General features: G+C 44.7%; 1 protein-coding gene across 2 annotated transcripts in view; it reads left to right on the top strand.

The window, feature by feature from the left end:
* Positions 1 to 13445, top strand: part of MFHAS1 (multifunctional ROCO family signaling regulator 1) — a 74587-nt gene extending 61142 nt beyond the window's left edge. Inside the window, exon 3 of one of the 2 annotated variants that reach the window (XM_045197186.3) lies at positions 13066 to 13445. In XM_045197186.3, the coding sequence (XP_045053121.2) occupies positions 13066 to 13069 (4 nt within the window). In that variant the 3' untranslated portion in view covers positions 13070 to 13445. Of the gene's footprint in view, positions 1 to 1988; positions 4739 to 13065 lie in introns of those variants that run through there. The other variant, XM_024562753.3, reaches the window with a different exon arrangement.
* The last annotated feature ends 9173 nt before the right edge of the window (positions 13446 to 22618 follow it).

Below are 22618 nucleotides of genomic sequence, written 5' to 3'. Positions count from 1 at the left end.
CCAGCCCTTCTAATTACAATTGGTCACTCTTCATGTCTCTTCAGTACTTCTTATATATACATTTCCATTATAGTAATGAGCTCATAGTAGCTTGGCTATTTTTTACCTATGACTCTTTCATCACATCTTATTAATAATTCACCCAGCAGATCTTTGCTGAGTATTTGCCCTCTACTGGGCATCGGGCCAGGTATTGAGGATGCAGAAATAACTGAGTAGACCCTGTCCTCAGGAATCGAATAGCCTCCTTGGGGAGAATGAGAACCGAAGATAGAGCCAAACAACCCTGTGAGTAATTACAACTAAAATATGATCCCTGCTGTGACAGAGGTATCACCAAAGTCTTGTAGGCACAGAGAAGAGACAACAAGAATGCTACCAGCCAGAACCAGGAGAAGGTCGAGGAATTTGAGTGGATCTGGACTGATGGATGAGGACAAGTATATTGAGATGGGGAAGCGGTGAGGGGTAGTGACCTGGTAGATATTTTTTCTGTAAGAGCCCAAACGTGACAAGTGGTATTAATGTGGCAGGATATTCAAACCAGTTTTCCTTTACGCCCTTCCACACTGGAATATTCCCTGTAGGCGCCCTCAGTCGGGGTGTCCTGTGTTTCTCAGTCTTGCGTGTGGCTCAGGGGAGCAGACAGCCGGACAAGCTGTGCATTTCTGAAGGTTGCTAGAGTCAGTGAGAAGAGCACTTACATAGTGTGTCCCTCACACGAGCCCGCATATCCCACCTCCAAAGGTAACTGGTTGGCTGTACCATGTGCTTTCACGCTGCCATCCTCTTTACGGTGAGATGGATTACATTATTAGTTGAATTTGAGGCAGTCTTCAAGCCTTTCTCCACTGTGAAGTTGCTATATTAACAGGCCTTCAAAGAGTCCTCCTGGCTGAGGGCCATAGAAACAGGGCACCGTCCTTGGGGACCAGAATATTCCCACTGTCGACAGGGGGTGGAGTCAGATAACCCCCTTGAAGGCCTGGCTCTGCCACTTTCTGGGGTGCACCCTCCAGGGACTCAACCTCTTGGAACCTTGGTTTGCTTCTTGGTAAAATGCAGAGGAAGGTGGCGCTTGCCTGGTAGGAAAGAGGAGCTGATGATTCGTGAAATAACGCAGGACAGTGGATGGCGCTATTCCCAGCATGTAGTAAGTCATCAGTAAGTGGGAGGTGCCTATTTTCGGTGATATTATTATTAATGTTATGCACAGCAGATTCTTCTATGGGCTGGAGAGATGTCTTAAGTAGATACTAAATTATCAGTTCCCCCCAAATCAAGTAGCCTTAGGAGAGATGGAGGGCAGAGGGTGAGGGAAGCAGATCATAACTCTTTATGTCTTTGTATGTTTTATTCAACATTGCTAAAACAGTTCTTAAAATGTCACTTTGCTTCTCATTATAGGAAAGCTGAAGTAAGGGATGGGGACACTTGCCATTTGTTCCTGGAATCATTTTGTCTGAATTGAATGTCACTTTGTTTAGTTAGCTGAAGACACAGCAGTTTCTTCATTTTTATTCGTTCAACTCCAGAGTTGAGTTTGACAGCCTTGCTTATAATACTTGAAGCAAAATCACGCTGTTTGGTCCGGATAGACATCCAGCCGTACTTTCTAGTATCTATTCCTACTCCTGGAGGCTTATCTAGGGAGTGCCTCTATGTGTCTGTGTGAGTCTCTGGAAGGGATGCAGCTCTGGGTTTGACCTTGGGTGAGACCACAGTGGAGTAAGTGCTTCTATCTAGTCGGTGTCGTCTGTATGTCTGAACCTCATGTCACAAACAGAAACGTTTGACAGGTTCCGGTAAGAAGACTCTTTCCTTTATAGGAACATTAGTTGCCTGGCATTTCCATTTTTATAAGGAGTTCTAGAAATAGAAATGAAAAATCTTTGCAAAAATAGATGCAGACTATCTCCCCCTGTCCTTATAAGTGAGAATCATTACCTGTGGTCATTTCTGGGCTTTCCTCTCATCTACCCACACAGGAAGAACGTTGGCGAAAAGCACAGACACCAGTGACCTTTCTGGCCATGGAATTTCCGTGGAGAAAAGAGAGCATCAGAACTCACCCGGACCATCTTTCCTTCCTGGTACACCTGCCACGCTCCCAAGTGTGTTCCGTGAACTTGAAAACGCGCGGTGTCCAGGTGCTTTCAGAGGAAGGAGCACACCTGGCCTGCAGACGAGGTCACGAAGGGGTGGGGGGAGGAAGGGAGAGAACATGGAGCAAATGTTTCACAACCCGAACCTCAGAACTGTGATCCTCCAAGGAGAGGGCTACTTGAAGAAAAGGAAAGAAAAAAAGTCGAATGGCTTCTCAGGGATTTTGTTTTCTGTGCACACACAAGCCATAGTTCCAGTACAGGCGGCAGTGTCCAGAGTACGCACATTTCAGTTCTGTTAAATGTGAAAGAGGGGTCGACTGACCATTCATTGCTGTTCCGTAACGAGTGTAAAATATGTATATGTTTATCTTTATTTTTATAATATGCAAATACATTTAAATTTATACAGTTCGAAGCTTCTAGCATTAGTTAACACTGGGTGCAATATTCTGCATGAGAACTGTGCCAAGATGGGGCTGATTTCTTACTTTAGCATAAGACCTATTTGTTCATTCTTTATTTTTTAATCCTTTTCAGATTTAAAAAAAAAAAAGATTTCTCTCTGCCCATGGAATAAGTGTTGGTTCCTAGAGGTTGCCAATAATATGCAAGAATCTTCAAGATGCACCTCAGGCAATGCCTCCTCTCCTTCTTTTAATGAAAGGACCCTTCCCGTAAAGCACGGGGCCGGTTGGGCAAGGTCGGGGGTTATTCCTTTTCTCTGCCCATACATATGTCACTGCCGAGCAGAGTGTTCCCTGCCCCAGGCTTCCCTGCTGCCTGTGCCTTGTCACTGGGTGATTCACAGATCGAGGGCTGGTGTTGGGATTCTTCAGCAGAGGAGGACAAAAGGACTCACTGAGCCCATGGAAAACCTGAGTCTTTCCATAGCTTCAGATAATCAGTCAGTTCTGAAACATGCAAAGAACTCTGATAATGAATACTTTCTTTTTTTTTCCCCCAAGAACAGAGTCTGTCCAATTTAGCAGAGCACTTGGAAAGCCCTCCACATCTGGCTGTCAGACCCTAAGACAGTGAACAGCCAAACTGGAGAGCATAATCCCCCGTTGGTCATTTATAAATACAGGACCTCTGATTGGTCAGTCTACTGTCAAGAACCAGTAAAAGCCTTGTTTTAAAATCTCCATGAAGCAAAACTTAAAAAGCAAACTAAACATACTGCTTTCTCTTCGACCCCTAAGGGGGCCAAACGGCACGGGCTGCAGGAGTAACACATTGTAGTCCCAGGGATGTGAGGGACTGTTTACACCCGCCTCCTCTGCGCGTTGACTGCAAATGTGTGAGGCTGTTTCCCCCCAGTGTAAGACAGGAAAAGTGAGTCAGCTGGTGGTGTTCTCTTATCAAGTATTGCCTCTTGGAATGCCACAGCATACAAAGCCTCAACAGATTTGTACAAGAAATGACAAGCACGCGGCTACACCGCAAAAAATCACAAAGTGATTTTTGTAGAATATTTTGTGCCCCGGGAGGGAACTTTCCTAACTCCAGAACCTGCAGTTCAAGAAGTGCGATGTCTTAGGATCAGAAAGTCAGAGGGAATCAGATTATTTCTCCACTTTTAAACGCTTGAAGACGACGCCTCCGATTTACGATTTTGTTGTCTTTGGAACCACGGTCACGGAATAACCGGGTTGGTCCTTTTGTTGCAGTCCTCGTGTGTGCGTGTGAGAGTGCAGATGTGTAAGTGTGAACCGAATGCTAGCCTTTCAGTGCTTTGTGGACCCCTAGGCCGTCGGGCAGGGAAGTTTTTTAATTGGCCGGAGACAGGTCCTAAACTGTCAAATTAAGTGATTTTGACCTGTCTTTTGAAAAGATGCTTACGTGTGTGACTCTGAGCTGATTCTCCAAGGGACCATATTAAATGAAAAAATGAGTGTCCTGTGGGTGACGTGCCCTGCAAAGTGAGTGCTGGTGCTGTGGGCATAAGTTCTAAGTTCTTAGTTCTTAGTTTAAGTTCGGCCGTTCTTTTGACAAGTGATGTTCTGTGCTGTCATCTGAACCCTAGAGAAGCAGAGCGAGGAGGAATCTTGGTGTCCCTTGTGGTTCAGTAAAAGTCATCGTGATAGAGGGTCATGTGACCAAAGCTCCAGAAAAGCTTGAGACCTTGCTTCAGGCTGGGGGGAGGGTTGAAGACACAGAAAACACTCTGCTCCACAGGAATTTTCGAGTCTGGGTGGGAAAGTCTGTCCTCTTTCAGCGCCCAGGAAGATTCAGCCAGCGAGGCGGACAGGAGGTTCGGTAAGCACAAGGGGAGTCTTCCAGCAAGTAGTCCCTGGCCTGCAAAAAAAAAAAAGCCCTCCAAGTTTGTTATGGTTTCTATTCCTGCACCCTGTGGTATCAAACCACTTCCTGGAATTGTGAAAGTGCTGCCAGAATAAATGTTTCCCCTCCATGAAAAAAATGACAGTGCTCATGCTTGACACTTGCGCCGTGGACGCTTTTGAATGAATAAAATGAAAAGGGTTCGGTGTCATTCCTGATGGGGTGTGTGTTCTTTTTCAGGCCACAGTTCGTGAATTGTAATCATGGCTTCCTATTTAATTGTCATAACTGGGCAGAAATTTTTTAAAAATTTCAAAACTTCAATAAAAATATAAATGTTCAAGTGATTATAGTTCCAGAATTTAGTTATCTCTGGGTTTTTTTGTCTTTCTTTTTTTTTAGTTTTAGTTTTATCAGTTAAGGAATAACTATTTTATATGTTTAGTTAAGTCACTTTTGAGCTATGGGAGGTGGATGGTGGCAGTTGTTTGGGGTTTGAGTCCTGAAGAGGAAAACTTTAAGTCTCTGCCCTCTGTTTCCAGGCTGGAGATTCAACTCTTGAATATCATATTGGCTCTGGTTTCTTAAATCAGATACTTTTTTCAGTGATCTGTGCTACTCCTAAATCAAAGTTATGGATGTATGATAAGTTTGCAAGTTCCCCTTCCCTGGGCTCTTAGCAGAAATCCTCACCACCTCCCTGTAACGCCTGGGGAGGCTGGAAGAGCTGGCCTGCCCGTACCAGGGTCAGAGGCTCTATTCTGTGTTTGAAAGGACGGTTGAGTTGATAAGGAAAGGAAAGGCATGTGGCTGCTTCCTGCTGAAGCCACACCTTTAGGGAGGGACAAAGAGCAGAAAAGTCCCTCCCTGGGGTTCTGGGACATGGGGGCACACAGGGAAGAAGGGGCCCCCTCGGCCAGGAAAGCTTCACCGTGAGACCCCTGAGAAGGTAGGTGGAGCCACTGGAAGCCCTGAATCGAAGTGTACCTGTGCCAGTGGAAATGTCTAACCCATGTGGCAGGAGAGGACGGGCCTCCCCTTACCCGCTGGTCCAGGTGAGTGGGGCCCAGTGCTCGGCCCCTTGTCTCTCCTGGTGATCAGAGCCACCACTGTGGGCTTGGCTCTCCTTTACCGGGAACCTGTGGAGTTCTCTAAATTTGGTTGCCATGTGTCTGTGGTGACAATTCGAAGTTCCTGATTTGCTTCCTCCCAGGTCTGTTTCTCCTACTTAATTGTGAACTTTGTGAAGTGGACTCCAGGTTTGCTTGAGTACCCAGGTGGTTGCTCAGGCGCTGAATTCAGAAGCCCAGGGTTGCTTTTGCCTGTGCCTGCTTATGTTACCTCCTGGTCCTGGGAGCCAAGAGCGACACCCCCTGCTAGAACCTGCTGCCGCCGCTGCTGCCCTGAGCAGGGAGAGGACCTGGAAGAGGTGTTAGGAAGTGGATGACCCTTTGACATCATCTGGATATGAGGGCACGAGGAGATTCACCTGGTTTCTGTCACCTGGTAACAGAAACCCTATTTGAATATTTAAGCACAAGTAAGGGAAAGATCTTCGTCTTGATATACAAGAAAGAACTTTGAATGACATCAGTTTCATTCTATAAACACTGAGCAGTGATTCCCCAACTGCTCCATGAAACATTCGTGTCTCCCGAGATACCAATACTCATTCTTCTGCCAACGGGTTCTAAGATCAAGTAAGCTTGAGAAATGCTGCATTAAATAAATTGTGTAAGTGTTGTTGCTACAGGCCTCAGAACCTTTTAGATGCTGATATAACTTGTGAGTGTCCAAAGGGGGTGGAATGCAGCATTTCCACGTGCATGAGTGTGGGGGAAGCATCTCCACGTGTATCTGAGTGTGGGGGAAGCATCTCCACGTGTATCCGAGTGTGGGGGAAGCATTTCCACGTGCATGAGTGTGGGGAGAATCCTTTCCCAGGAGTTGTCTGTGGACATCCTCTGAGACCAGCATTCCCAAAGTGTACCCCACGAGGTTTGCATTAACCATATCATTAATAACATCAAATGTGAATGAGTTTTAACAATGCAATCAAAAGAGAGATCATGTGATTGGATTAAAAAATAGGCTTTCTGTAGGACACAGATGTTAATTTAAAGACATACCAGGACGTGTCCCGCCAGTGCAGCCCGAGAGGCCACTGTGACATCTACTGATAGAGAACCACTTCTCTTTGCAGGCCTGTTATGTTCCGGGGGGGCACACTGGCTAAGAGCATTCACTCCAACCTGCCACCACGAGAGTCCTGGCTCCGTCAGCTCTTTACCTGGAGCCTCCGATTCCTCGTGTGTAAAGTGGGGGGAACAGTCTACCTCCTACAGTGCCTAGCACTGGTGAGCACAGACCAGCTACAACTAACCTTATTTATTCTACTTATTGGCATAATTCTCTCTCTCTCTCCCTTTAAATTTAGAAAACAGGCCTCCAGTTCTGTGTCTTTGACAGTATCTAGCAAGTTAACAATTTTTGTTTACATCGTATTTTCTAATTGGTTATTTGCACTAGTGATAAAACGTTTGCTTTAAAAAGGAATACATTTAGAAAGAAATACTTAAAATACATTAGAAAGAAAAATCTTAAGTAGTAAGTGCAGGTGGTACACAGAAAAATTGTGAACATGTGGCAAAAATTTTGACAAGGGTATGTGAACGCCTGGGTAATGGAGGGACACAGTCTCAACCTGCAGAGACCAGGTGATTTTCCACTGAGCCCGAGGGACCCAGAAGCTTTTAAAGGTACTCCCCCCAGTTTAAAAATTCCTGCCACAAAAATTTATTGGAAGATTCTAGAAGAAATATTACTGGAAAACTAGTATTTCTTAAATTTAAATTTTAAAATACATTTGCTGTATTCTTTTTTTTAAGAATTATTTATTTTCAAAGAGGGAAGGGAAGGAGAAAGAGAGGGAGAGAAACATCGGTGTGTGGTTGCCTCTCACGTGCCCCCACTGGGGTCCTGGCCCCGCAACCCAGGCATGTGCTCTAGACTGGGAATCAAACCAGTACCCCTTTGGTTTGCAGGCCGGCACTCAGTCCACTGAGCCACACCAGACAAGGCAGTTTGCTGTACCCTTAAATGTTGTTTTAACACAGTCAAAGATATTTTGAAATTTGAGTGTGGAAGTTGATTTGATTTATGAAAACTTTAATGCTTTTTTAGAAGACCCTTGTAGTATAAATCTGAAGTAGATTCTGGTGAGTTAGGATGTATGTTGTTAAGACTTAGAGCACTCCTTAAGAAAATAATTCAAAAATATATTTAAGAAATCATTGAAGGAATTAAAATGCTAAGCTAGAAAATACCTGCTTGATACAAACATAGGCAATAAAGGAGGAAAGGAGGAACAGAGTGTATGAGACATGGAGAACAAAAGTTGGATGGCAGATGTAAATCTAACCATATCACTAATGACATTAAATATGAGTGCATCGCCCTGGCCAGTGTGGCCTAGTTGGTCAGGTGTCATCCCGCAGGGGTGACTTACACGTGTTGATGAGGACGTGAAGAAATTGGAACTCTTGTATATTGCTGCTAAAATGGTCAAGATGTTTTGGCAGACAGTTCGGCAGTTCTTCAAAATGTTAAACGTTTTCCTCCTGCGCTCCAAGTCCATACTCAAGAGAAATGAAGGCAAGTGTCTATCTCAACAACTGGTCAATGAATGTTTACGGCAGCACAATTCATAGTGGCCGGAAAGCGGAAAGAAACCAAATGTGCATGCACCGGTGAATGGAGAACTAAAATATCAGTCTGTTCATACAGTGGAATGTTATCTGGCAATAAAAAGGAATAAAGTTGTGATACATGCTATCACTTGGAGAAGTCTTAAAACCACTATTCCAGGTAGAAGAAGCCAGTCACAGAAGACCACACAGTATTGGGCTCCATTTCTATGAAATTTCCTGAGTGAGCAAATGCAGAGCGTTTGCTGAGGGCTGGAAGGGAAGGGGTGGGGATGACTGCTGGTGGGCGCAGGGTTTCTTAGGGGAGTGAGTCAGGCTGGATTCTCCAGAGAAACAGAATGAATAGCATGCACTGGGGAGAGATTTGTTGTAAGGAATTGGCTCATTGACTGGGGAGGCAACAAGTCCAGAATCTGCAGAGCTCATGTCCCAGTTTGGAGGCTGTTTAGCAGGTGAATTCTTTCACCGGGGGAAGGATCAGCCTTTCGTTCTGTTCGCGCCTTCACCTGACTGGATGAGGCCCACCTGCAGTTACGAAGCTGAAGGCACGGCCTGCGTTAGAAAGCCGCAGAGCACAAGAGCAGAGTGATGCTGCCAGATTGAGAAAGGAGCGATGAGTCTTTCAAGCAAAAAGACTCATCAAGTTGTTTATTACAAAACTAAAATAAAGGAGGCTATTTGGGGGCAAGGAGGTTTTAGGCTGCTGGCCAATGTCACGGGAGACTGAGGACATGAAAGAAGTAGCGCCAGCAGCCCTGATAAAAGCCGGTCACAAGTGCCCCCTGCATGCAGGTCAATTCCTTGGTCATTTGGCATAAATCTAAGTGAAGTCTATTCCGTCTACAGGGGTACTTGAGACTATGAGTGCACCTATGCCCAAATCTAAGGGTGTCACCCTTGCTCCCGCTCCCCGTGCCACATCGTTGGCCAAAGTAGGTGTGGGCACCGGTGGCCCGGTGTGCAAAAGTTGTCCAGGCAGAAAGTTTCCCACTCCTAGGATTAGACATGGGAAGGACGGAGACAACCCATGGCAGAAGTAGGAAGAATGTGGTGACATGCAGAGAGGGGTCAGAGTGGCCCTTAGGGACACTTCCAGACAAAGTTAAGATGGACAGAGACCTGGATGAAACCAAGGAAGCTGGCGAGGAGCGGAGGATTCAACAACACAGAAAGGTACCCTGGAGACCACCCCGCTGTGAGTGGGTCTGGAAACAGGTCCCTAGAGTTGCCTCCATTGTTCCAGTCCAAATACTTTCCTAAAATGACCACCTCCCCTGAGCCCCACCCATTGCTTGAGGGAACCTGGAGGGATCCCTGCATTTGCACCAAAAATACCCAGCTGAAGCAGCACCTCTTTCCTAGGAATTCCTCCCCTCAATGAGCGGGCTCTGGAGATGCAGTACTAGGTAAGGCAGACACGGCCAGAGACCATAACATGCACTGCTCACCCGGCTTTACTCACCCCCAGCCCGTGCCCTGCGCTTGCAGCCCCTGCCTATGTGCTTTTGACTCACACTGTGCAGAGTGGGTCCTTTCCATAGAATTCGCTTTGCCTGCTAAGTGTGTTCCTCCTTGTAGGCCTTCTCAGGCAAAACCTCTCTTTCCTGTACGAGTTCGCACGTCTGCCATGCTGGCATACCTTCCACATGGCATCCCTTTGATACATATTGGTTAAGCTGAACTGAATTCAACCTCCAAGGAGCCAGGGAGGGAGAAATGAGCAGGACACTCACCCCTTTCCCTTACTCCCAGCTTCCACATCCAAGCCCAAGAGCTTGAGTTCCCCATTATCACCCTGTCTCCTAGAGTTAAATAGAAATGATGTATGTCTAAAGCCTTTGGTCCAGCTGCCTTCTTACAAGCCCAAAACATCACGAGTTGACAGACGAGCTGGTTGTTTTTTCAGCCTTGGCATGTGGTCCGGGTTGTCCAGCTAGGAAGAAGGCAAAATGAAATACTTCCAAGTGCTTTGAAGTGGCAAAACTGTGTTTATACAATTACATGAAAACCAGCTAATGGGATGGTTTGATGAGGTTTAATGATGTTGAGGTCAGGAAATTACAGTTCCCTGGTTACATGTTTCACTGCAGACTGGTTTGCGTCTCATCGGGAAAGAATCTTGATTTGGAGTGGTTCCTTCATGCATAAGGGGCTTGCTATAAATAAGGGGCTGTGAAAATGAGTTCTTAAATGAATTTTATTACCTCCTAAGAGATACAAATGAATACAAGTGAATAACCTTCTGTGTCTGGGCTGCACCAGAAAATACCACTACTTACGTACAGGTGGTAGCAACATAATAAATAAAGAGTGATGTCTTCTCACTTGGCCAGGCCTCCTACTCCACCAGTTCTGCCAAATGCCATTGACCTTACCAAGTCCCCCTGGACAGGGGCCAGAGACACAGCTACTGCAGCATTCAAAAGAGCGCTGAGCTTGCCATCAGATGTCCTGGGTAGAGACTCAGATAGACACCGACTAGCCACAGAACCTTTCCCACGCCACTGGACTTCATTAGGCCACAGACTGGTCCTCCGTGTACCCAGGGATGGCTCAAGATCCCTTCCACAGTTGAATAGAATGCATGTCGGTTCATAAGGCCATCGTCCCATGTCTACGAAATTACTGGAGCTGACCTGTCAACATTAGGGTTGTTTTTCTAATTGTACTGGTCCACACACATGTTCTGACCTGGTTCTCCTTGGGACTAACCCTGTGTCTGCCATGCCGTAATGGGAGATTTGGATGGGGACGGGGCACTGGTTCCTTTTATTCACACATGAATCAGGAAGATCCCTTAGGGATGGTCTTAGCTGCAGAGGCCTTGAGATAGTTAATGAGCCGATTCGTGGGATCACTGGCCTTCAAGGATTTTATCACAGTGTTCTTTGTAAAAGCAAGCAAAAAGAGCTGAATGTTCAGGTTCTCAAGTGGACAGGTTGGGTGATGATGCATGTTCTGTGCAAGGGTTTGGTGGAGACATGTTCACTCCCTAGGGTGCCTCGAGGATGCTGCTCTTGGAGCCCACGTTTTTAAACAGGGCCTGTGAGGCATTTCTGAGACCAAACTCCGCAGATGGAACCCAAATGGAATTGTGCTTATTTATCAGGATACTAAGAGGGATCATGTCAGTAAACCATCTTATTTTTGATGAGTTGTGCCATCTAGCACTAGAACTTTCCCAGATAACGCGCCCTTCCATTTTGCCTCGTTTGCACTCGTGTGCCGATACGGAGGCACTGGAGTGGGACCGGTTAGGAATGGCCACCAAAAGCTGCCCGTGTGTCCAAATGTAACCCCACTCTCAGGAATCTATCCCAACGTCACTGAGTTATGGTCAAGATAAGGATGCTTCTCATAAAAGTTTAAGGCAACAATCAGAAAATCATAAAGTATAAACTTATAATAGGAAACATCATTAAAATAATGCTCCTGAAGGATGGTTTATAATAATATACAGGAATCTTTGTTATAATTTTAGGTGAAAAACGAAGCTGCAAGGTTTATAGCTAATGTATTTTCAACACATGTGAGGACAAATGCACAGAATGAGAATGTCACCGAAGCCACCCCTCCTCCCCGCCACCCGGCCCCCGCTCTGCAGAGAGCACGCAGAGGGCAGGGAAGCCGGCACTTCAGGGACAGAGGCTCAGGTCCTATCACACAGCTCTCTGGAATGCAGCCCGAGAGCGAGCCTCTCCAGATGAGATGACAGGTCACCATCCTCAAACGCAAACTTCCCAACCGCCCTGTAAAAACTCACATGTGAAAAAAGTGTTCTATGCAGGAAGACAAACGCAAGTTTCCTGCGTGAACACGTGGCTGAAATGACAGCACCCAGATGCGAGATCTGCTCCAAGCAGACCTGTGGCTGTGACTTTTCAAGATTAGAGGGAAGATATTTCATCTTGGTTTAAATGTCTTTTTCGTTTGGTTCTTAATACTATAAATATCCAAAATACTAACAGAGGCTACTTTTAGGTTTTGAGGATGGGTGACCTATTTTTCCCTCCTCCTTCATATTATGCTCTGCTTTTCAAATTACCTACAATAAGCTTTACTTTGAAATTACAATGTCATTACAAGAAACCCGAGTGTCCCGTAGACAATCCCCCCTCCCTCACTTGAGATGGCTTCGTCTCCCTGCTTAGTACCACCAGTCATTTCTCCCTGCAGACACACCACAAATGAGAAAACCAAACGCACAGAATTTACTGCTCTGATGATTGCAAATGTGATAACATCAGCACCATCAGCCCCCGGGGAGCCTTCCAAATCTGGGCATGGGAGGAGGAAGAGGACCGGGGGCCACAGGGCTGGACATGCTAATAAAGCTGGTCATGTGCAGTAGCGCCTTTGTGACAGGGGCAGTGACCCTGTTTGTGACTGTTTTATAAGGGCCTAATGTAACCAGTGGTTTTCCAAGCCTGTGATCATAAAATGTCATAAAGGGCTCCTATATTATTAAGGCAGTAAGGCCACAGACCACATGCTCTCCGGATGAAGGTCAAAAAGATGATATCACAGTGTTCCCTGAGGAGAAGTTCAACTGTGTATGGACTAAAAGCCAAACAATGACATGAACACCATTATCTGCATCCTTGAACATGGCATTTGGTCAACTGGGTCAGAGTTTAAATGTATCAGAACTAACTCTTTGCAAAGACCTTAAAGTAGAAAATTTTGCAGGAGCATACTTTCTAATTTATATTTTATATAAACTTGAAATTTTGCATATTAGGTGCCAAGGGTTATAGCTACAATATTTAATAAATTGTAAGGGTCAGTACATCACTACATCATTTAAAAAAAAACCCAAATGTGTGTGTTTAAGGAATAAACAGGAGAATGGCATGTAGAGGGGGAAATCGAGTCAAATTCATGCAGGTGAAATCACTTGTAGATTTCTTTTTTAACCTGGTGACTTTTACTACCCACTTCCTTCTCGTACTCTCCTTGTCTTGCAGCTGACCAGATGTGTCTTCCTCTGTGTCTGATGAATGGTCCATCCAGGGCCTGGAAAAGGGAAGAACAAGATGCTCAGGAATAGCATCGAGAATGCCGCCAGCGAGAACATTGGCCCCAGAGAGCTTCATTTTGCCCCAGATGGATTGCAGATATAGTTCATTTAAGCCCTTGTTGGTACCTTCATTCAGGGCTTCAGGGTTTCATTTCCTCTTCTCAAAATGCTCATTTTGCCTGTAAGGACTAATAGCCTGATAGGACTTGGGCTAATGTTTTCCGTGTCTGATGCAATGACGAGATGGTAATCCTTATACCTAGCTTACAGATAGGAAAACCAGGACATTATAAATAGGAAGCCTTATTTTTAATGCCTATTTATTCTTTAGAAATATCACCAAAAGTGTAATATGTTTTACCAATTATGGGGGGAAAAAGTTAGATTATTTTTTCTTAGCATACACTTAAATAAATTCCAGAGGGGAATAAGGAGATTTGATGTAAAAAATTGAAATTGAATCAACACTAAGCAAACAAAGTGAATATTTACTTGATTTCAGAACTGGGTTGGATTTTCTAACAAGGGCCACGAAGGAGATCGCCACATTTGATTATACGCATCTTTTAAATGTTCTGTCCATCTAAAAATACCACAGAGAAAATAAGAAAGTAAAAGCCAAATTTAAAGAAATATTTGCAACATGCAAAAGTGAAGAGATGGTGTACTACAACAAGAAATCTTAAAAGTTAATTGAATTTAGCAAAATGATCGATGCCCTTGGATAATTTACACAAGAAGAAATGCAAGCAGCAAATATACATACAAAAATGTTAGGCTGCATTATTAATACAATGCATGTTAGAATAATCTTATGATTGTGCAGACCAACTAGCAATGACTGTGGAAAATCACCTCTACACCCGACCTATGTACAGTGTAAGATGGTCCGGCTGGCCCGGGGGCAACGGCAATAGGTATTAAGGGTCTGCCTGCTTTTTTTTTTTTTCCTCCAGGACCACTTGGCCTTCTATCTTTTTGGTTTTACAGTTTTATTGAGGTATCATTGGCATCCAGTAAACAGCACAGAGTTTATTGATCTATCTGTGAAGTTGTCTGTGAAGTGCACACTTTGGTGGGTTTAACACACATACACACCCATGCAGCTATCGTCACAATCAAGAGAAGGGCCCCAAAGCTTTCTCGTGGGCCTTCATGAGCTCCCCATCTTCCCACCTCCATCCCCAAGTAACCACTGCTGGGCTCTCTGTCACTATAGATCGATTTCTAGTTTCAGAATTTTGTGTAAATTAAATCATACAGTATATTCTCTCTTTTTTTTCTGGTCTCTATTTTTTCACTCAGCATAGTTACTGTGAGGTTTACCCACATTGCCGTGTGTCTGAGTGGTACTCGCTGGTGGGGGCGCCATCACTTACTTCCCCACTCACCTGACACAGGCAGGAACGTGCCTGCTACCTTCTAGACTTGTAGTCTAAGGGAACCAGCAGAGATTTGTTCAAAGACCCGTGCATAAAGATGTCATGATAGCACTATTTACATTAGCAAAACATTAGAAGCTATCCACATGGATTCCTGCGAATGATAGTCAATCCACTCAAAGAAAATGCAGTATTTTACAACCTTATTTTAAAGAATTTTTATTAATACAGGAAAGCCTTCATATATAATGTCGCCTTTAGAAAACAGGATACAAAATTCAGAATTTTATAATAATAAAATCATTGATGTACTAAAATAAAGCTGAGATAAATTCTATCGTAACATTTATGCGAAGAAAGGTTTTTTAAGACTCAACATACAGAAGCAAAAAAAAAGAGAAAAGTTCAATCTTTTGCCCCCCAAAAAGGACAAAATCAAACTATACCTGATAAACTAGAAGAAAATATTTGCAACATTTATCACAGATAAAGGGATAATGTCCCTAATATATAAAAACTTTTTAAAAATTAAGAGAAGATCAAAAGCTAGATCATAAAAGATTAAAAGGTACAAATAGTTTATCAAAAAACCTTTTAAAAGGCTAAATGTGAAAAATATTCGACCCCACTCAAAATTAGGGAAATGCAAATTACGACTTCACTGAGTTGTCATTTCTCACCTATCAGATTGGTGGAAATTAAGAAGTGTGGCAACACATTCCATTAGAGAACTTGCAGGAAGCAGGCATCCTCATACCTTGCTGGGTGGGATAGAACAGGTGAAACGCCTTTGGAAGGGATTTTACCAATAAACACTAGCTACATCTCTATGTATAAAACTACCATTTGACCCAGCAATTCCACTTCTAAGAATTTACCCTGAAGATACAACTCCAGCAAAACAAAAATACATATGTCCAAGTTTATTCATTGCAGCCTTGTTTGTAATTTCAAAATATTGGAAATAACCTGAATGGCTATAACAGGAGAGAGGTTGAATTAATGATGATACACCCACACCATAGAGTACTATGCAGCTATGAAAAAGAATGGAGGTCTTAGCATAAACTTATATGGAGTGATTTCCAGGATATACTGTTAAAGGAAAAAAGCAGTGACTTTTAAGACCATGTTTTTGTTTCGCATACTCAAAGAATAAATAAAAGAATTAATAAGTAGAATCAATGAGGATATGGAATAAAAACTGCAAATATAAATGAAAAGAAGCAAACAACCCTAATACTATTTAAATAAACAACAATCACACAGACAGGGTGCATAGGGAACCAACCATGTAATTTCTAAACACAGTACTTTGATTTTATACCCTCAGGCTAAAGACAAAAACTATTGGCAATTATGGTAGTTATTAAGTTTGTTTTTTCCACAGTGGTAATTCCAAATTCACAAAAGGAGGTGCTGTATTGGAATCTGAAGTATGAGTATAAATGCATGGCTTCTAAATATATAGATATGGAAATCAATGTGAATCTCAGGACACAGACATATATTCCTAGCTGTTTGCTGAGAGTGACTAAAAGCAATGATATCCCAGTAGCAATGGACTGGGTTTTTACATACCATGCTCCACTAGAGAGAGAGAGAGTTCCTTGGAGAATTGGCTGATTCCAGGGGCTGGAGCAGCTTGCTATGCAAATAAGGACGAGCTCAAAGGCTAATGGAACATACCCCAAAGACACAGGGGTCCAGATGGATGGGGCTCCCACTGACCACGTCTGGGGCAACTTGAGAACCAAAAAAAAAGAGAGAGAAACCAATAGCTTATAACTCAAACTAAAACGAGAATCCATGGTATTGATACTAATATAAGTGAGTAAACAGATGGGAAAGAGGGAAAGCACTTCCTCAGAGTAGAATGCAAACTAACACAAAGGAATGATGGAATTAGAAAATCACCAGGTTGGAATTATTACAATAGTAATCGATTCAGGCAAACATCATGAAGGGTGATAAAAATAATAGGTAAAAATTGGACGATTATTTGGACATTTACATAGTGTTCACATTGTGTCCCCACAGGACAGTTTCAGTCACAAAGGATAAACAGTCTCGTTCACACCAGAGCACGTTGGTAGACAGGGCTCTAAGCAGCTGGTCAAAGTTAAGGTCACCAGTCGTGGGCTCCTGCCACGTTGCCCTGAGGACACTGCCTCCCTTCTGCGGAGTCCCTGCCAAAGGTGTCCAGCCCGACTCCGCTCACGGAGAAGCAATGAACTCAAAACTGCCCTACGAGGTCATTGGCCCGTGCGCTTCAAAAAACGTCCAAGACAGATAAGAAAGGCCCAGAGCGACGCAGATTAGAGGGTGAGGAGACTGACAGCCGCAGGGGAGGCTGGATTGCGTCCTGAGCCAGCGTTGGTTCGCTTAATTAGCTAAAAGAGCAAGGTGAAGTAAGTCAGAGAAAGGCAAATACTGTCCGTTCTCGCTTAGATGTGGCATCTAAAACAACAGACTCACAAAAACAGAGTAGAACAGGGGTGCCGGGGCTGGGGGTGGGGGGATGGGAAGATGCCGTGGAAAGGCACAAACTTCCAGTTTTTATTCCCAAAGGCGAGTAAGTAAGTTCTCGGGCTGTAGCGCACAGTGTGGTGGCAACAACGAGCGCGTGCTGTGGACTTGCCGTCGCTGGGGCAGGAGATGGGAGATGCCCGCGCCAGCGCAGCGGAGGGAGTATGTGAGGTGGAGGGCACGTTAACCACCCTGCTTTGGTAATCATGGCGCAACTTGTATCAAATCACTGTGTTGTTACACGTATACAGCGCTAAACGTCAATCACATCTCTATCAAGCTGGGAGGAAAGTTTAAAAATAAAATCAATCTCTATGCTTTTATATTTCACACATACACGAGCACGTATTTATTTTTATAATATATGTATATTTAAAACCTTAAGAGCACCAGCGGGGGCGGTGGCCCCCGGGCCGTTAGGATGGCACCTTGCCAGGGCCAGCTGCCTGGTCCTTACGCTTCTCCCCGGGCAGGTCACACCCTCGGGCGGTACCCGCAGCTGCGGCAGTGCCGAAATAGTCCCGAATGGGACGCTGACTGTAGGACAGCTGTAGTCTCCACGGCTTCGGACGGGACACGTTCCCCGCGGAGGCGATGAGGACATCACACGACAGATGGAGTTCTAAAAACGGCGATGTGCGAGGGAACACCCTGCCATTTTTTAGGGGCACACGCGTTCCAGAGCGATGAATTTGAGGGAGCCTGTCTGCATGGTCCAGGCGTCACTGATTTTTTTAAAGCAAATATTATTTGGTACAGACTCATGGACCATCTTGGGTGCCTTGGAAAAGTATTCTTTTCTGTGTAGTAATAGTTCTTAAAAACAAAATTTGAAGGAGCACTTCTCGCAGCGTCAGGCATCAATACTAGAGCCAATGAGTACCAGACTCACTGGCTGATCGAAAAGGGATCGGAAAGCTGGGAGGGGCCAGTGTGCACAGAAAACTCCGCCCTCCGGGCTCTGACGTTTGGAGTGTGCAACGCATTTGACAGCCCCAGGCACCTCACAGCCTCTGCCGGCTGCACGTGACCTCCGTGGGTCTCTGGGTTTTCCTCTGGCCTCAGACAAGACGTGTTAGCAGGCCCGGTTCTCCACTGTGCTCCAAGGTGCTCCAAAGGGATTTGTCAACCAAGGACCCACAGATGGCCTCAATTTTGTGCCGCTCGTGACCCAGATTCACTGATCCCGCTCATCCTGGCACAACACTGAGTGTGTAGTTTGTGATTTGTGTATTTAGTCTGGATTCTTCTCATTCCCTTTGGTCACTCGGAGAGAGAATGCCCTGAATTTATTCCCAAAGCCTGCCACACTCAACTAACTGTGGGAAAAAATCATGATCCCTCATTTAGAGGAACGAGACAAAAAGTGTCTAGTGACCCAGTTTCTGAGCTGCCTTTCTGTTTGACTCAGACAATGCAAAATAAACTCGTGGTTAATGGTACACTCTTTGGGAAAACCCAACCAATTTTCTCATGTTTACAAAATATCTAAGAAAGGATAAAAGCCTTTGGAATTGAAACCCTGGAGATTTTAAATTTACTTCCCAAAAGTTAAAAAGGGAATGTGTGATAGCAAGCAGTTATTATTCGGTATTGAATTGTGGCATTGTCTCGCATCTCTTTCCAGAAAATAAACTGAAATGACATAAATGTAAAAATACAACACGATTGGTAAGCGGCTTTCGGATCTTAGAATTCAGGCAGGCTTGTGCTGTTCGCATCATAATTACTTCCATTGCCTCTTAGCAATAATAAGAGCCAACACATGCTAGGGTGACTTGTATGAAGTAGGTACTTTTTAGATCCTTTCACAGAGAGACAGGCACCAAGAGGCAATTGCCCAAGGCCCACGGCACAGAAATGACACAGCACAGACGCAAAGCCTCTCTCTGACCACAGAGTAAACGGTTTCAGCTATGGCAGGGGTATCAAACTCATTTTCACTGGGGGGGCCACGTCAGCCTCGCCGTTGCCTTCAAAGGGACGAATGTAATTTTAGGACTGTATAAATGTAACTACTCCTTAACAGTTAAGTGAGAGCTCGGCACTGCTGCTGGGTAGAAACAAGGTGGAGGGCTGGATTCTGCCCGCGGGCCTGGTGTTTGCCACCTGTGAGCTACGGCATCTTGTTGAGTCTGAATTACTAGTGGAAGCAACTTGTCAGGCCAAACTGCTTTCCCTGCTTCCCAGCACCATTTACCGGCAGCTTCCCTTCTCCTCACCCACCGGTATTCGATAAATGCTTAACAACCAGCCCCCAAAGAGCTGATTTGTAGCATTTGCCAGTTTCCACAGCCAGGTTCAAAGTGGCCAATTTCAGATTGTCAGCTTGATGCCCCTGGATGTGGAGCTGGGACGTGATCTGCAGTAGCACCCGTTTTACAGGGTTTATATTGTATGGCTACCGTAGGCGTATAAGTAACCACAAGAGCACAGGGAATAATAAAATGTAATAAAACGAGTTTCAAATGTTTATTGTCTTGGGTTTAAATGTAATAGAGATCATTATACATTTATATAATCTAATTGTAATTTTAAAAATTTGTTTTAGTTCCTGAAAATACAATTGGCTCTCAAAAGCCAGTTCTCTCAGATAATACATTTCTGAAAAGTACTTGTTAGTGTAAAATTGAAAGAAGGGTGAAATTAAGGTATTGAGTTACTCTCGCAATGGCGGTTGACCTTGAACTCTCCTCCAGACAAATTTCTGGTGTTAACCAAACTTCTCTCGGAGATTAACAGCCAAGGAAGGGGGGGGGCGGGGGTGGCTGTTGCTGGCTACTGCTGAGAATTTTGCGGTCTGCTCTGCCATCTAGTGGTTATAACTAGAAATAGCTACATTCCCTGCAGCTGTTTGCACTCAAGTTAAAGGGCGCTTCTCAGGTGGGGAGCATTCTTTACCCACTAGAATTTTCAGCTACTAATTAGGCTTCCAGTGGGTAATTTAACTCATGTAGTACCAAGGCCTTTAGGATAAATTCCCAGGCACTTGACTAACAAGTTAGCAAGATTTTTGTCCTTCACGGAGATCCCTACCCAAACTCCTAACTAGTGGGGAGGATTTCCAGGTTTGGCTTCTAAACGTTAATCAGCATATTGATGCCCCAACAAGTAGCCACTTGGCCTCATGAATACACAATTTTCTATGTCTTGGCTATGCTATACTTAATTCCTCTCTAATGTAATATATATATATTCTAAATTATTATTATTATATATAAAGTGCCCCACATGTCATCATTTAGAAAGTCATTCTACAAATCTTGGTTACTTATTCAAAAACTATTTGTTGATATCTGCCATGTGGAAGGCAGTGAGTAGCCCAGGTAACTCAGAAAGTCTAGAAATGGATCACGATGAGACAGCATCCCCGAGTCTGTGCTTTGTAAGGGAGTTAGTGGCCTGCGGGTGGGAGCTGTGCTTTATTTCACCGTAGCTGTGGCCTCTCTATTGTTTTCACTGGTAGGAGCCCGAGGCCACACTGCACTGCCCTTAGCCTCACACTTGACTGATTGTTTGGCTGGGTCTTGGTTTCTGGTGAAAGGTCACCTTAATTCAGAAATGTAATGGTATTGTTCTATTGTTTTCCTGTTTCCAGAGTCTGAGGTTAAGTCTGACGCCATTAGGATTCCTGTTTTTTTGTTGTTGTTGTTGTTGGTTTTTTTTAAGATCTATATCCTGGTTCTGGAAATCTTTAGCTTTTTTTTATCCCTAGTTCTAAAGTTTATGGGGGATGTGTTGTGAGTCTTTATTGTCACAGGAGCTCAGTGGGCCCAGAATCGGGAGAACTGCATCTTTAGTCTGGGGAAGTTTCTTCTGTCTGTTGTTGATAATTTTCTTTGTGCGAACTTTCCTTCCTTCCTTCCTTCCTTCCTTCCTTCCTTCCTTCCTTCCTTCCTTCCTTCCTTCCTTCCTTCACCCCCCCCCCCCGGATTATTTTGCTGTTGCGCCTCCTGCAATGGTCCTCTAATTTATTTATCTATCATCTCCTGTCATCATGAAAAAAATATCTGAGAGATTTTTTTTCAACTCTTATAAAAAACACTGGCTGGCAGTTTTTAATTTCTAAAGTTTTCCTTGTTTTTTGTTGTTTTAACGGTGCTCTCGTTTCAGCGAAGCCGTATTGCTTATCTCTCTCAGCACGTGCATCGCTTTTCCTTCTGCTCCCTGCACAACGGTCGCTGTTTCTTCTGAACTTCTGGCTCCATGTGTTTGTTTTGGTCTCTTTTGTTCTACTTTTGTGTGAGATCTTCTCATATATCTGGCAAGTCATGCCTGACACTTATGAGCGAGGCACATTTCTGAGCTGACTGTAAGTCGTGTGTCTCGTGAGGCTGGTGCCGGGCGGGCTTTACTGCAGCTTGACTGACAAGGGGCCTCACTGCTTTATGGGGCGACCCCTTGATGTTAATCCCTCCAGACAAGGATGCATGTCTCTGGCTTCCTGCCAGAGGGGGTCGGTAGGTCTGCCTGCAGATGGATACAGCGGGCAGAGGAAGGGGCGGGGCGACACGTGTTTCATGATTTAATACGCGGATTTTCACTTCCTTTTATTTTTCAATCTGGCACCTCATTCTACCCATTGAGGGGGGCTCGATAATCATCTCTAAAGAAGCAGGTGGCTGTTCTGAGGGTTTCCTGATGACTTACTAAGAGAGCAACTAAACCTGTCTGTACCGCTGCCCCGCATCCCCTGGTAATCGCTGCGCGTGGGAGCATCAGAGGGAAGCCACGGACGCTGCAGCCCGAGGCCAGGGAGCTGGGAGCTACCGCTCCTTTCAGGTTGAGCCTCTGCGCTCTTACCTGTTGGTCATGAGGCTCAGGGATGAAAAATCAATAAAGTGCCCATCTTACTGACAACTCTTCAAACACTCCTCAGTATAAACTGTTAACTGCAATTATTTACAGCTGATGAAATGGAAAGGCTCATAGGACAAGAAAGACAAATTTGTTTATAAATCTTTTTTGGTGATGGGATGTCAAGAATTGGCCAAATAAAACTAGCCCAGCGTCTGCAGGGATTGAAATGAGAGATTGAAGTCTCGCCGCCACTCCCGCTTCAGAAACGCTGAGGAGTATGGGTGAGCGGAGCTTCAGCGGATCTCAGAGGTCGCCGGTCTTACCTCCGTTATGGGTTCAGTGTCCTGATCATCGGGCTCTTCTCCCCAATTAAACCTCGCGGACTTTTTACATTACAGGTTCTTTCTTAAGTTGGGCGTCTCTGCGGCAATCACACTTTCACGTGTCTGGGATCAGCCTTCGGTTAGGTGTGATGAGGTACCTTTCCTGGAACACTTGCTAAAGCTTAGAATTCATTTGACAGAAGACAGGGTTTTGCATGGCACCGTGAAAGATAAAGCTGGCAGGGCGAACTTCCTGAGCTCCTTCACCCCCTCCCCTTCCTCTGGCACAAGCCCCCCAGCAGCCCCCACTGACTGCTCCAGGGCACCCAGCCTCTTTGACTGCTCTGCAGTCTGACCCCCGACTTGAATGGATGGTCCAAAGCCCCCACCCAGAGCTGCTCTGGAGGTGACACAGGTCTGCAGGACTCCTGCTCCTCTCGGGTTGGCCAGTGACGTCTATTTCCCT

The sequence above is a fragment of the Desmodus rotundus genome, chromosome 13 (assembly GCF_022682495.2).
Source record: "Desmodus rotundus isolate HL8 chromosome 13, HLdesRot8A.1, whole genome shotgun sequence".
Classification (NCBI taxonomy): Eukaryota; Metazoa; Chordata; class Mammalia; order Chiroptera; family Phyllostomidae; genus Desmodus; species Desmodus rotundus.
This window is presented reverse-complemented; position numbering and strand designations above follow the sequence as displayed.